Source organism: Mycena indigotica (assembly GCF_014461135.1).
Source record: "Mycena indigotica strain 171206Taipei chromosome Unknown Mind.scaff0002, whole genome shotgun sequence".
Classification (NCBI taxonomy): domain Eukaryota; kingdom Fungi; phylum Basidiomycota; class Agaricomycetes; order Agaricales; family Mycenaceae; genus Mycena; species Mycena indigotica.
The window spans coordinates 2,035,902-2,050,618 of NW_023503001.1; the positions used below are offsets into that span (position 1 = coordinate 2,035,902).

The following is a 14,717-nucleotide window of genomic DNA, read 5'->3' on the forward strand; positions in this document are numbered from 1 at the left end:
CTCAAAAGACCGAGGCTGTCCCCATGCCTCGCCCGCTGCTATTGCTGATGCCAAGGCTCACGACAAGCGCAAAACCAGTCTGAAGGACAACACAAGTGCTTTGAAGAAACACCCTGCCGACAGCAACAATGGGCCAGCTGCGAAAAAACCTAGAATGACATAGCCAAAACCTGTCGTTCTCAAAGGCCTGGACATTCCCTTTTCCGAGAGCCATCTCAATGCAATCCACGCACAGTGCGAGCATGTCGTTGTCTCATGCAGCCTGTTGGAAGACTTCTTCATGAAGCCTGAGGTCAAGACTCTGTTTGCGATGTTTCGGTCAAGGGTCGAAGATGTATTGCCTTCCCGGAGGCTCATTGGTGGCCGTCTGTTGGATGACCAGATCAAGATCGCTGACAACCGTATTCGGGAGGCGTTTGAGGGACAGGTAATCAGTCTGCAGTAAGTTGTCGTTGCTTGTTTGGCTTTGTCTTTGACACAAGATATAGACTCGATGCATGGAGTCGGTTCAGAAAGGGTGTTACCGGCGTGTGTGGAGTCTCCGAGTCGATGAAGTACCCGATGACAGTGCAGTTGAAATCCCATCGGATGAAGAATATCAATTATAATTGAAATATATATATATATATATATATATATATTTACATTAGGCCCTAAAACAATAGACCTAAATTAGGTCCTATGCACCTAATAGGCCCTACATCTCCTCAGACGTCGATTTAGGGGGCCTAAGTGCAACACTGTAAGACCGCCAAGTGCCCTGTGACCCGCTCATCGTTGCTTGCACATGTGTACGTGTTTGATTGCCGTTCCGTTGATGATGTGATGTGTACGTGACCGTGCGTGACATTTTGTGACGCTCTTCTGGCTGACCAAGATTCGAAAACACCCACAAGCACACATGGGACGACTCGTGCCGTCAGCACTCAAGGACGACAACTGCGCTTTGCCAACCCGGCCGATATTAAGACCATCCGTCTCACAATAGAATGGGCTGCCGTCCGGCCTGGCTCGTTCTCAAGCGCAGGCTTCCTCCGCGCCCGCGAAATTCTTCAGTACATTCACAGGCAACGGACACGAGAACCTCACTCGCCAGCTCTGGCCCAGAAGGATCGCGGCTGAGTTCTAGCCCATCGCAAGAATCACATCGTCGTTCCCTCAAGTGTCTGCACGTAATATGCGGTATTTCAGCAGGCGCGTGTACTTTTACGTCTTGGGTTTTCTTTGCCAACCAACACCTCTCAGGCTGCTTCAGGTCGCCTCGCATCATACGCATATTCACCCTCCATTAGCAACCCGCTGCTGGTCATCGCTCCTATGGATACCTACGACACAGGAACTGCTCCCGCTTGCGATCCGAGAAGCCTCGAATGGGATGGAAGCATTTGGCAAAGGATTGTCTTGGCGACAATCCTTGCTCAGCGCAAAAAATAGCGGCGCGTTCCAAAAATACACGTCCAAATGAATGCTCATCTTCGCCTACAGTGCTTGCGTGCGATATTTTATGCATTCGATCAGTTGGCATGGTCGCAGCAGAAGGTCAAATCGCGACCCTCAAGTACCAATCCGCTTGTCCTCAGTCGATCGTTCCCATTCCCCTGCTCTTCGTTGTTCTTGTTCTTGAGCTTGAAGCTATCTCCTTCGCAGTGCGTTGTTCGTATTCTTGGCAGTGAGTCCGAGCTCAAATCCAATATCGTGGTTTCAATGCTGATCGTTGGCAGAGTCCTACTCCTCTTCCATCATCAGCATCCATTCCTTCTAAGTTGTTCTTCTCGTCAGTTCACTCCTTCAGCTGCCATTCGATACTAAAGTCAACCAGCCAATGAAGTTCGCCTCTGTCCTCCTCGTGCTCGTGGCCATGAGCGCCTCCACCGTTCTCGCCGCCCCCCACAAGAATGGCAAGGCTGAAGGGCCTTCTGGAAAGGCCGTCCGTCCGAAAGCCAAAGCTGGAAAGGGCAGCAAGGCTGATGGTGCTGCGAAGGCCGCTGCTGCTGCTGTTTCCGCCGGGGCTGCTGCCGGTGCCGTAAAGAATGCGAAAGACAAAAGCAAAAACCAGGCGAAAGGGAATCAGGCTTCGGACTCTTCGGTCACGAATTCGACAGACAACGCTGCTGCCGGATCTAACAGCACAGGTGTCGATAACTCTGAGGCGTCTAATGCTGCTTCATCGACCGCGACGGCCGCTGGTGCAACGCGTATGTCTGCCTTCCCGCTTTCTTGAATACGGGCTACAATCCAGATAGGCACCCGGCCATGCGACCAAGGAGATCAATCCCTGGCGGCAGGTCTAAATGCAGCTGTCGTTATCGGCCTGGGTCTTCAAGCTAGTGTTGCAACGCTCCAAAATATATCGTCTCAGGCCCAATTCGCTGCGAAGGACTTCGCGGATGGTGTGACCCGTTTACAGCAGTTCCAAGACAGTAAGTAATCGCTCCCGCATTCCAGGGCGGGATCCTAATATAATTGGATAGCCATGGGTCTCCAGCTGCAGGTAGCGCAGGCCATCGCCGATGACGACAGCTTTGCACAGACCCAGCTCAAACTTGTATGTTAACCCCTCTCACCCTCGTGCCGATCTTGATTTTATTGCTCCAGCTCGCAGCTGCTCAAACGGCGACCTCGGCAACGATCAAATCTCTATCGGGCGTTGCCTCCGCAGCACAGGCTAAGTCTGCCGCCAACACGCTCTCGGCACTGCTCAATGACTTCCTGACAACGACGAACACCGCCCAGGACGGCGCGTCACAAGCACTCATCGACTGCTTCCTCCCCCTCACCACTGTGTCGGGCTGAGTGTAGCCTTCGACATCGTGGTTGTGGCTTGTCGATTTCCGCCTTGCTGTTTCGCTCCACCTTAGGTCTAGCCGTTCAATGTACTATTCACGGAAAACCATCTTTTTTAGCGCTAGATCGGGACTTGCGTGCATTGTTCATTATTGTTCTGAGCCGCCAGTCATTTGGGCTTACCATCGACGAACGCTACTAGGCGCGGTCATAAACTCGAATACTAGTCTCGAAGTCTTCCCCTTCGGAGGCAAGTAAAGCTCCGGCTTACTTTTACCAGGGTCGAAACCTAGACTTTAAACTGAACGGCCGCCGCTACATCCAGTACTATCTCCTTCGTTTGAGAGGTAAGTCAGTTATGCATCTTTGCTTGAAACCATCTTGAGGTGACGAAACAATGGTCAAAAAGTCGATCGTTTAGTATTGACTCGACGCTGGCCCACGATACAAACCCTCCTTCCAAACGGAGCCCACCCAGCCCACCCTAAATCAGCCTTTCCCGCGCCTTCTCGAGTGCTTTTTGTGTCCGCCATCATTTCATCCCAAAAAGGCAATTCCATCAGCATCCGCGTTATTGTGGGTGTCGACCCGAGGTGCGCGCACAGGCACGTACACGTCAGCGCTGGGAATCCGCGAGTTGCCTCGCGGCATGCGTGGACGGCTGCGATTATTGTTGCGGACCAAGTTTCTTCCTGGAAAGGCAATTCGGGGGCTGATCACTCTGCGTGCGGAAGCCAGGTCGCTGACAACAATTAGCGGGCCCTCGTATTGTGTCGGACGTATAAAAGATGAGAGGAAGCAAAGAGCCACCCCACAGTTCGCTGCACCTGTCTGCTACCCACTCCCGGACATCCTTGTCCCGACGTCCTTGCGCTACCCCCCACACTCTAACCTCCTACTCACCAACACCAAACATATGGACGCATTCGCATCCTTCGCTTCCCTTGTCTCCACTTTCACCTCCACTGCAGAGCCGCAGCACGACTCGCAAACAGAGCGAGAGTTGGAGCTCCCGAGTATCCCGGTCGACGATGACAAAGCCACTGGCTCAAGCGGCTCATGTGTTATTGCATGAAGGGTACGTGTTCCACGTCGTCGGATCGGAGAATCTGACAGGCTCCCCAGGAATCTTCCCGGCACGGGCATATCAACCCGTCCATCCCTCTATCCGATGATCCCGAACGTCTCACGAGTCACGACCTACCCACCACCCCAACGCGTTACGCACCACTCTGTATCATTATCCCTCGATTCCCTTCTGCACCCACCCACGTTTATTTCGCATCGCGACACCCATTTATCACGTTCCCTCATTTCGACGCCATTGACACGCAATAATCCAGTCCTAGTAGTAGACGGGTTTCAATTTTTTTTGTTTCATTCGGGCACAAATTGTACGCACTACGCACGTATTAAGTAAAATACTAGTCAACGCAAATCTTCTGTTGAGTCAACATTACTCGAGACTCTAGTAAGCCAGGAAATGTGTAAAAAGGGTGAAAACTGGGCTGTCCGGACTCCGAGTCTAGTCGCTGCGTCTCGCTTTGCGGGTTTCGCGGGCTTTCAACGGCTCTGGTCCTGAAGCAAAGGCCGGTAGAAACAACCGTTCAGACGTCGGCCTTGTGTCGGCCCAAGATTCAGTAGGGAGAGGCGTTGCCTTTGTACAACCATGCACGGTCTGCGTTGGTCGGCGTTTGATCTCTCGGTGCAATGCGGACCGTTTGATGCGTGTTGTTAGCGGGTGCCAAGCAATCATGGGCCAGGGCCGGCAAGATGGCTAGCCAATGGCTCGCTTGTCCAGGACGGCCACTGCTCCCCGCATCGACGGTTATACGGAGGAGCGCTGGCATCCCCGACTCGGAGGCCATATGAACATCCCCGCCGCAGAAGTTGTCCACTGACGTTGCCAGTGAGGAAAAACAGCTCCAACAAGCGGGGGTCAAACCTCCGCGAATGGGAGTCGGGATGGAGAAGATCGCCGTCGCCTGATTGTGGTGATCGCTATTGAGATCTTCGCGACCCCATTGTGGGCACGTTACTTCGCTGTCCGTCGCTGGTCCAGATGTTGCGCTCGCCGGGACGCTCCTACGTAGTACTGCTGCCGTCGCTTTAGTTCCCGACAGCCGTATAAATACCAGGTGGTCTCCTCCATATTCCCCATTCCCCTTCACACTACCACTTCTACAACCCACCAAAAACCTATCTTTTCCTTCCCTCCACGATCATAATGCAGTTCCTCACTGTCTTCGCCACCCTCGCTGCCTTCGCCACCGCTGCCACTGCCATCGACAACTACCGCGGTGAAGGTGCGTGGTGATATTGTCCTTCATTCAGTCTGAGGCTAACGTGGATATTTGCAGCCACGATCTACAAGTCTGGCCCCAACGCTTGCAACGTCGCCCCTGGCGCGCGCTTCATCGCTCTCCCCTCGCCCATCTTCGACGAGAGCCTCTGCGGCACAACCGTCGCCGTCCAGAACCTCCGTAAGCAGCGGCTTCATTTCTTTTTCCGGCCCAGCTGACGGTGCCCTGCAGAATACCACTTCGGTGGCCAACTCGTCGTCGGCGACCGTTGCGACACCTGCGTCGGCAACGCCGTCCAGATCTCCGAGAACGCCTTCGGCTCTTTCCTCGACGACAACGACAAGGAGCTCGGCGTCACCGCCTTCGAGGCCGCATACGCCGTTGGCCTCTTCGGCCGGAAGTAAATAGTAGGATGTTAGTAGAATCGGACTCTTGGACTTTCTAGCTACCGCCTTAATGCGATTTATTCGTTTGATAATCTTGGTTGTCTTCATAAGCTTGCACCGTATGGTACGGTCTCGAACGCTTCAGCCTAGTGTATGGGAGAGTTTGGCCTTCGAACTAATGGTGTCCAGCTCTGGGCTGGCCTGAAAGCACAATTATAGCAAGGTGGCCTTTGCAGCATCTCAATATCCATTGGAAAGAATCGGGAGAAATGCAATTCGTATATTGACAAGAAACCAGAGTGTGAAAACCACAAAACAAGTTCCAGAAAACCTATGCGCTCCCCCGTGCCTCCAGAACCTCGAGTTTTGCAACCTGCCTAGTGAATCATGAGCAAGAGGCAGAGAAAAAGATGGTCAGAACCCACCTATCCCGTATCGCCTCCTGCCAGCGTTGCAGTTTTGCGGTCTCGTGCACCTGGAAGCCGTATATCTTTGGTCTGTAGCGCTCTGCCTTGAGCGCAACACTCGCGGTACTGATTCCCTCGCCAACAGAGTCGGTGCCGGTCACCTCTGGCAGCAGCTCCTCCTTCTCCCTTTCCCTCGTTCGCCTCCTGGCGCTAGCAGCAGTAGCTGCCGCGCCAGTTGAACCAGCTCCTGTACCGCCGCGGGCCTCACCGGTAGAGTCAAGCGGGACACCGACTTTAGGGGGGATAATTGCAGGGTATACGAGGAAGAGCAGATGGGGGAAGGTGGTGCCAAAGTATGCACCATCTATGGAGCCATGGCGAGATGATTTTGGCGAATAGAGGTCCTCGCATCGTCCACAGAAGAGCTTGACGGACTTTTCGTAGGGTATGTCGACAATGCCCACGGGCAAAAGAGGTTGAGCGTGGCAGAGCACGCGGGGACAACGCCCAAAGTCGCCACGTTTGTATTTTTCGACCTAGAGCAAGATGAGAACGGGGCAAGGGGGAAGAACATGTGCCACACACCATTTTGGCAAGCCCTCTCGCAGTTACTATCCATCGAGCGTGAATCAGACCATAAAGAAGTCGTGCTTGAGTGTCCAGCGACCCGCGCAGCTCCTCTTGTACTTCGTCGTCTATGCTGATGAGTGAGCGCCCCGTGAGCATGCCAAAAGTATGGTAGCGTACCAAGCTGGTCCGTTATCAAGTCCAGAGCTTGTGCATAGTTGGCCACCTCGTTGTTGAGGCCAGTCAGATTGAATCGGTCGAGAATGAAGTCTTCGTCGACCTCGCAGAAGTACTCATTCCCCTTCGACGACAGGAACCACGAAATCCACTGCAGCTCGTCAGCTAACCGCGTGTGGGGCAAGGGTGGGTTTTTACGGTGCTGTGAAGATGTGAGCGACAGCACAGCACTGGGTGAGGGGGACCGACCTCGAGTAGTCAGAGTCCGAGCCGGTGGAGATGTCTTCCACTGCGACAAAGCGGGACATGGGTAAGGGCGGGTCGGGGGCTGGTGCGGACGCACTTGAAGGTCGAGATTCGGAGATGGTCCCGATGTGATGCGTGATGTCACAGTCACAGCCGCGTTTTTCCTGAACGTGCGCAAAAAGACCTCAGTGGAGGGCATATAGGAGGATAGTCTCCCTTTATCCAACCCCCTTCATCTTCCAACTTTATGGACACTCATCTCACGAATCCAAGTCCGAACCGCGAAAATACGCGCGAAAGGCTTTGCCCCTGTCAATGCAAGCACCAGACTTCGAGACGTCATCGCCCCTATGAATTCGAGTCATCCAACCTCTCTGAAGAGAACCACCATGACCAAATTCAAGGACCTCCCTCTCGAAATCTTGGAAAAGATCACCGCTGTCCCGACTGTATGCATGCTCAACCGTGCTCAAAGCGACTTCAATGACTCACTATCCCTCGTAGCTTTCCACCGCAGAGCAGCGTTGTGCGCGCGAGACATGCCGTTTGCTCAAATCAGCGCTTGACCCAGAATTCTATGGCGTCTTCCCCTTGAACTGCGCTATTATGGCGAGCAGAGATGCTCTACAGATTCTCCAATCTCTGCAACCAAGTCGGGAAATGTGGAACAAGTATGCAAGAGTCTTACACATTAGGTGGTCGCGCAAGTCCAGCGAGAAGTTCCCTTGTGTAGTTGACCCTCAGGCTATAAACGACTCAGAACCCGACAAAGACAAGAAGGTTGAGTTGACTACCGAGTTCCTTCATACGATGGATCGTATTGACGGTGTTCAGTGAGTCCCTTTCATTCCACTTTCCCTACTTGATTTATTCATACAGTTGGGACGTATCTTTCTGTATCCCTATCTGGCTGCACCGAGCCGTTCAAGAAACATTCGCTCCGCGTTTGCCCGCCATTACATCGCTCACCCTCGATATGCGCGAAACTAACCCTCGCTTCCTACCGCTTTTCGATCTCTCTCATTTCGGCGTAGAAAACGTTCGCATTCTGCGATACAAAGGCATTGGTGGCTATCCGCCGAAAGATTCTCAGATTGGGACCCAACTCGCCCATGTCGTGAAGAGTGCCAACAGCAACCTGTCCGTGCTTGATATACACCGTCTCCACGCCAATGACTCCAATCTCGTATGGAAAGCGCTAATCGGCCTGTTTGAAAATCAGGAAGAGTCTCTCATGCCGGAGCTGAAGCTTGAAGAACTGCGCACCGACACCATTACCTTCGAGCTCATTCGCTTCCTGGCCATGTATCGAGGAATAGGAATCAAATGTTTGCATCTGCAAGAAGATGGTTATAACTGCGTACTAGGCCGAACAGACTCTCTACTCGACTTATTCAACCGGCATATACTCCCTCGGCATGCCACTATTCTACAGCGCCTATCATTCGGTAGCGTCTACGAAAGCCGCTGGAGCTTTGGAAACCACTGGGCCAGAAGACTACCACGGCTTATTCACAAGGGCGGGCTTCTCAAGCTGACCGAGCTGGCTGTGTCGCTAAATGAAAAGGGTGTGATCGACCCAAGCGTCTACGGACGTCAAACGCTCGATAGTGACAACGGCCCGCCAATGGTGGTGCGTATCCATCTCTTCCCTTCACTCCGAGTCGTTCCCCTTGCTAATTGCATTGCTTTATAGCATACCCTCCTCAGCCTTGTGCCCTCCTTCCCTCGTCTCGAGCGGCTATCCATCTCGATCTCTATCCCCCAGGGCTATCGCAAAAGCAGTGGCTGCGGGACGCACCGCTGGACGCACATCAGCAGGATGCGTAATTCGATTGTCCAAGACATCCAAGACTTTCGCCTCGGCCGCGAACAGAGGGCGGCGCTGCTCAGCGAGACGCTCACAATCGCGGTCTCCTGGGATATGAAGGTTTTGTTTGTATTGGTTCCTGTCCCGAGTACAGAGTCGGAGACTAGAGAAGAAGTGGACGGAGAGTATATGTTCATGAGCGTGAAAGCCAATTGACCCAGCGTCGGGCTCATCCGGTACAATGGAATTTGGAAACCTCTTGATATTTTTTTACACTCAATTCATCGGCTCTTCATCATCATCTATGGAATGGAATGAATAGCAATAATCGCCATAAATACCAAAGTTATTATGTAATAATTTATCGTGCAGCAAGATGTGTCCATGAATCATTCATTTGGAAACCAAAATGACTTATTCCTCCTCACACGCACCCTCCCCTGGACATCTGAAACAAGGAGGCCTTTAGCTGAGTAGGTGGCTGAAGAATAGGCCTCACCTTTCAGCTGTCTTCTCTTCTGCTTGCTTTCGACAAACTCGTCCACTACCGTCCAAAAGCTCGGGCCTTCCGAAGCGCCCTCGTCCCAATCCGCATACGTGCACATCACAAACGCAGGGTCATCAATGTGCTTTTGCATATCCCCAACGGTATGCGCTACTTTATCGTCTGTTTCATCTTCACTTTTGTTGGAACAGTTATTCTCAGCCGCAAGAAAGACAAGCGCGTCAAGGTTGGACCTTGCGAGGATGTATTCCGCAGACTCCATTGTCGATTGCAGGTCGTGAGAGCATTGGACGGAAAGGTGTCGTAGGGAAGGAAGCGCGAGAATTGCGTCAAGGATGGAGAGTTTGATACTATCGAGGTCGTCGAATATGTCGAGATGTGTGAGGGACTGAAATGGGCGGAGCTGGAGAGATATAGTGTCGGAATTAAGGTCAAATAAATCATGAAGATGTCCGGCTAAGCGATGGAGCGGCATAGCGGAGAAGATGGGGAGGAGGTCGTGGATTGGGGGCAGACTGGGGAATAGCGCAAGGTGTGTGACCATTGTGCATTTTTGCAGCCCTTGGATTGTTTCCTGGGAAGTAACATCCAGGCTGTGGTCGAGGACCAGGTGGCGGACACTTCTGGCTGCAAATTCTTCTGATTTGGAGAGTAACGAGGTCCAAGCAGCGTTACCGCGGCCACTGTCGGTAAGGTGAATTTCACGATACAGTAAGGGCTCTATCCTGTATTAACGTAAGCCATTACAGACGTCTCTAGCACTATACTGACCAGTAGTGGGCCCTACGAGCCACGCATAACAGGGAGGGAATCATTTCCGGGTAGAAAATGGCCGCCGTCTCGAATATCTCCCTTTCAAGCTCCAGCGGAAAACAAGGTTCAGTGGCGTTGCAGGTCATGATTGTCGATGATGATTTGAAGGGGCTCGTTGGTTAACTTTCTGGGTTTTAAGGTCCCTGGTGGAGCCAATAAAAGTACGCATCGCTCCAAACTGTAATGAGTGACATCAGTTCTAGTCGGATGATATTAGCAGCCACATACGTCTATAGACGCTCCACGCTCCAATGATAAGTACTGTAAATGCTCAAGGAAGTTTGTTGTTCCCAGAGCCACAGTGGTTGACGAGGAACTCTAAGCTGCATCATCAGTAGGCTGATGGAACGAGTAGTAAAGCGCACTTTGAAGTAGCATGCATCATCCCCGGTGTCCTTTAGACAGACGCTATGGTCCGGTAGCCCCCCGTAACTCCAATAATAAGCCGTGGGTGCCCATACTCCATACTGAAGGCGTTAACGCAGGACATCCGACAACCAGAGCGCGTCCTGGACGCTACTCTCGAGGAAGGGAGCAGAACAGCAGAAGCCCGTAATGAATGGTGCCTATGCACAGTGGGGGTGGTCAGGCGGACCGCTGCTAGGTTTCCGAAGAAATAAATGACGAACCTTTCGTCGTCAGATTGTCCTTCCATTCATGATTCATCTGTCTTTGAACAAGAGATTGTTTGGAAAGGAGAGTTGTCTCAGAACCAGTGCTCACTAGAACAACTGTGAGCAAAGGGTGAAAACCCGCCACGAGTATCACGCACTTCACGACCCTTATTGTGGTCAGGCTCGCCATCCTTCCTTGCCCTGTTCTTCTTCTTCTTCATTAGCCAGTTGTACCGGAGCCTGGACGCAGCCATAGTCTTACTCTGCGGGAAAGGTTCGTTCTCTTGAGGTTTTGATGATACTGGTGAGCGCGAAGAAGGAAGAACAATTTGCTGTCACACTGTCCTGGTCGTTGGCGGAAGCCACATCGTCAATCCGAGTCTGATAACGCTCGAGAATTGTTACCTTACCCACATCTACTCGGTCCTTCCGATACAGAGCAACACTAATATTTGCTGTGGTCACTGGACAGTATACATAATCACCATGTCCAGTCTTGAGCTTCGACCCCGACTGCCGCCCGAACTCGAGAGAAGAATCTTCGAAACTTCTGCTCTTCTCGACCGTTCATCCATCCCTCGCCTCCTTCTCGTCGCTTCTCGTGTACTTATCTGGTAATCTCGTCTTGCCGCAATTCAAATAGGCTGATACTGTCAGGATAGAACCTTTGCTGTACCGAAGTCTTGAAATTGGGCTGAGTGGAGTGGACGGGCTCAACGTCGTGCGAGCGGTACTAGCGAAGCCGACGGAATTTATCAGTCGCAGCCTCCGTTCTCTCGTCTTCGGCCACAATTTCTTTCAATACTGGGCCTCCCTCTCAGAAGATGATAAGCTCAAGTTATCGAGCCTCATTAAAGGAAGGATTACCCACGTTGGCGTGGCAGGGGCAGTCCATTGCATGTCTATACTCGAAGAGTTCTCCGCAAGTCCCCTCCAGCTATCGTGCTACCTCGACGATCTCTTTGGCTATACAGTTTTCGAGGCCGTATCCACGACAAGCGGACTCAGAGCTGTCGTCCAGCATCCTATATTCCGCCAGCTCACCCACTTTCGCATCTTCAACGCCAATCCCAGCAGGACAGAGCCCATTTTGACCATCGCGCGACAACTCCCTGCATTGACACATCTCGCGATGCCGAGCTACCATTTTGGCCGGTCCATCAACATAAATCCACGCGAGCAAAGGGTGAAGCAGTACCTGACGGAGTGTCGGATGCTGCAGGTGTTAGTCTCGATCGAAGAATCCGTTTCGGATGAAAGACCCCAACAAGTGGCAGAGACAGTAGTACATGATGCGCCAGAGGAGGTGGTGCCCGACATCCGCTTTGTTGAGTGCAACGTCGTGCATTGGTTAGAAGATGCTCGGCCTGGCTATAACTTTTGGGATAAGGCGGAAGCCTTGATTGCCCTGAGGCGAGAACGTGTAGCCAAAAACGCGTCGAGGTGATAAAAAGGACAGCTCAAGGGGAAGGGCCCTTTCAAATATTATGTAGTATGAGCTGTGTGTAGCAATTGTAATTGCATGGCCTTGCAAGTTTCTTGAAGAACAGGAAGGTGTCACGATCATCATGGTCACGGCCATTTCCCGTTTCTTCAGCACCGCGATGGCCTCTCAGCCAGCTCATGTTTTGGCCACGTCCGCGAGCAACACAGAGAACGAACCCGCACCGATTACTGCTGGTAACAGCCTTTCCATCGTGCCTCCAAGGGTCGCAACAGAGACGCTGGACAGACATCTTCGCCGATCTGCTGCACTACTTCAAGTACGCGTCGTCAGCCTATAGCCCCGTCTGCCTTCGACCGAACGGAAACGCCCTCGTCCTTCAAGTGAGTTCCCTACTCATCTGGTCGCTGCTTAACGGGTGACTTGTTTAGTTTGGGAACCAGCTCAGCGACATCCAGGGCTTCATTGCGCGGGATGACCATCGGAAGGAGCTTGTGGTGGCGCTGCGTGGAAGGTGCGTCATGCCAAACTCTATTTTCATTGTCGCTCAACATTTGTTTTCTCTAGCGCCTCAATAACCGATATACTACTCGACGCCGCCATTGTCCTTGTCCCCTTCCTAACTCCCGGCGTCAAGCTCCCTGCTGGGGCCCGTGTCCATGCGGGTTTCCTCACGGCGTACCTTACTATCTGCTTCTCAAATCGCTGTCGGACCCTGACGCGTCTGCAGATGGGATACTGTGGCTCCACAAATCACCGCTGCATTGGCAGTGCAACGTCAGCTTCATCCGGGACATCGTCTCGTCACAGTTGGGCATTCTCTCGGTGGGGCCCTTGCGACGCTCGCGGCAGTCTCGCTACTGCAGTTATTTACGGCGTCACCGATATTAGACCAGACGAGGACGTATTCATACGGGGCACCAAGGGCAGGTGTAGGTGTATTCTCTTCATTCGTGCGAGTGGAGGTAATGGTCCTCCCGGCAGAATACCGTCTTCGCAGATTGGGTCAATGAGGAAATGGGCTCGAGGGCTTTCCGGGGTGTGTTTCTCTTCCTTCAATGATCATACCCCAATTTGGGAAGTACTGAGAGCAATCTCAGTTGTACACGCAGATGATGGTGTGCCGACCATGATACCGACTTCACTGGGGTATCACCACCATGGTAATGTCTCTCAAACCATACTATCGATCCGCTCTTACTGATATTGGAGTTGTAGGGATCGAATACTGGCTCCACGCTGACCCTCCTGACCCCAAGAACACTATCCGCTGTTGCGCCTCCGGCGAAGACCCCTGCTGTTCTGCGAGTATCCCTTCCGGGGGAGTAACACCGGCACATACTACTGTTTGTGGTCTTGATCGTCTATATGAACTGAATTTAAACTATTTCTTAGTATCTTGGTATTACAGTTGGGACACCGTTCTGCATCTGATGAAGAGCAATGCGGTCATCTTTGCAAAAATTGTATCTACTACTAACTGCAGCCTTTTATTTGGGAATTCATTGTCCTTCATTGCGGAACTCATTTGGCTACATCACCCCAGCGTTCATGCACTTCAATATCTTTCTCAGGTTCCTCATCCCACCTCGTGTAAATGGTAACAACTTTAGGGAAGACAATAGAAAGAAGTTGAGCTACCCGAAATTTCAAGCTATCTGGGAGTGATGAATGACCCAAGTAGAGTGCGGTTAAACATTTTTGGGCGATGAGCGGATACTCTGCGAGCAATGTCCGCCGGTGGGGGATTTCTTTTGTGTTGAGGGCACAATGAGTCGTCTGCAATGCTTTGCCAACGTGACGAGTGAGGCATAAGTGAGTTTAGTGTGGCTCGACGATATCGATTGTGCCAGGCGCAAGCTTGTGAGTAACGGCAATGCGATACCAAGAACAGTGACGGTGTCGTCATTTATAGCGAGGTGACCATCGCCTGCGATGGTCAGGACAGACAATGAACGGAATAGAGCGAGACAGACAACTCCCGCGTGATCAGCAAATAGCAATGCAGGCCCACTGGACCGTACAACAATTTTTTCCTGTGAAAAGTTGGGTAAAAAATTTTGAAATTTTTGAATAATTTGTTTTCAAGTCAAAATTTGAACTTTTTTTTGAGAAGAAACCAGGACAAAAATTTCGAGTTTTTGCTTGTAAAAAATTAAGAAAAAAACTTATCATTGGTGCAACAGTTTTTACTGATGAAAAATTTGAAACATTTCCCTAGCAAAAATCTTGAAAAACATCTTGAATTTTTTTTTCTAATTTTTTCTTCAACTTAGAAAAATTTTGTTCAAAAATTTCAAATTTTTTACCTAACTTTTCACAGGGAAAAATTGTTGAAACAGCCCAGTGAGGAGGTTGAACTGCTCGTCAGGGAATACTCCAAAATTTTGAGCATGTCAACACAGATATGAGTGCTGATTGCTTGAAAAAGATGGGAGGATAGTGAATTTGACTTATCTTCAATAGAGGAAGAGTAGATATTTAAGAAATGTATGGGAGCGCCGGATAAGAGGGTGACGAAGTATGTTGCCACCGCAATGGTTGTAATTATTTTCAACTTAAAACCTGTTTATAATTCTCACAGGTCCAAAAACTAGTTTGTAAACACATGACCAAAAAAGGAAATTTTGCCTAATACAGCCAATTTTCTTCTAAATAGTT

General features: G+C 51.3%; 7 protein-coding genes across 7 annotated transcripts; 5 read left to right on the forward strand and 2 right to left on the reverse strand.

Annotated features, from left to right (window-relative positions):
• Positions 1-1,822: 1,822 nt before the first annotated feature.
• MIND_00197100 (uncharacterized protein) lies at positions 1,823-2,793 on the forward strand (the record flags this gene model as incomplete). The annotated part of the gene is made up of 4 exons (XM_037358876.1): positions 1,823-2,195; positions 2,244-2,420; positions 2,472-2,545; positions 2,596-2,793. 4 exons carry the CDS (start codon positions 1,823-1,825, stop codon positions 2,791-2,793), a joined length of 822 nt encoding a protein of 273 aa, XP_037223971.1.
• A 2,218-nt stretch (positions 2,794-5,011) lies between these two features.
• Positions 5,012-5,491, forward strand: MIND_00197200 (uncharacterized protein; the record flags this gene model as incomplete). Its single annotated transcript, XM_037358877.1, has 3 exons — positions 5,012-5,090; positions 5,145-5,267; positions 5,319-5,491. The coding sequence occupies 3 exons, from the start codon at positions 5,012-5,014 to the stop codon at positions 5,489-5,491; spliced, it is 375 nt and encodes a 124-aa protein (XP_037223972.1).
• A 313-nt stretch (positions 5,492-5,804) lies between these two features.
• Positions 5,805-7,069, reverse strand: MIND_00197300 (Casein kinase II subunit beta; the record flags this gene model as incomplete). Its single annotated transcript, XM_037358878.1, has 5 exons — positions 5,805-5,850; positions 5,899-6,416; positions 6,466-6,575; positions 6,628-6,913; positions 6,968-7,069. 5 exons carry the CDS (start codon positions 7,067-7,069, stop codon positions 5,805-5,807), a joined length of 1,062 nt encoding a protein of 353 aa, XP_037223973.1.
• A 130-nt stretch (positions 7,070-7,199) lies between these two features.
• MIND_00197400 (uncharacterized protein) lies at positions 7,200-8,896 on the forward strand (the record flags this gene model as incomplete). Its single annotated transcript, XM_037358879.1, has 4 exons — positions 7,200-7,319; positions 7,375-7,703; positions 7,750-8,503; positions 8,567-8,896. Exons 1-4 carry the CDS (start codon positions 7,221-7,223, stop codon positions 8,894-8,896), a joined length of 1,512 nt encoding a protein of 503 aa, XP_037223974.1. The 5' UTR covers positions 7,200-7,220.
• A 173-nt stretch (positions 8,897-9,069) lies between these two features.
• Positions 9,070-10,084, reverse strand: MIND_00197500 (Zn(2)-C6 fungal-type domain-containing protein; the record flags this gene model as incomplete). Its single annotated transcript, XM_037358880.1, has 3 exons — positions 9,070-9,128; positions 9,180-9,910; positions 9,957-10,084. 3 exons carry the CDS (start codon positions 10,082-10,084, stop codon positions 9,070-9,072), a joined length of 918 nt encoding a protein of 305 aa, XP_037223975.1.
• Positions 10,085-11,098: 1,014 nt separating this feature from the next.
• On the forward strand, positions 11,099-12,059 carry MIND_00197600 (uncharacterized protein; the record flags this gene model as incomplete). The annotated part of the gene is made up of 2 exons (XM_037358881.1): positions 11,099-11,226; positions 11,270-12,059. The coding sequence occupies 2 exons, from the start codon at positions 11,099-11,101 to the stop codon at positions 12,057-12,059; spliced, it is 918 nt and encodes a 305-aa protein (XP_037223976.1).
• A 121-nt stretch (positions 12,060-12,180) lies between these two features.
• MIND_00197700 (Lipase-3 domain-containing protein) lies at positions 12,181-13,490 on the forward strand (the record flags this gene model as incomplete). The annotated part of the gene is made up of 8 exons (XM_037358882.1): positions 12,181-12,292; positions 12,345-12,439; positions 12,488-12,570; positions 12,624-12,734; positions 12,787-12,988; positions 13,041-13,095; positions 13,157-13,224; positions 13,275-13,490. The coding sequence occupies 8 exons, from the start codon at positions 12,181-12,183 to the stop codon at positions 13,383-13,385; spliced, it is 837 nt and encodes a 278-aa protein (XP_037223977.1). The 3' UTR covers positions 13,386-13,490.
• Positions 13,491-14,717: the final 1,227 nt, after the last annotated feature.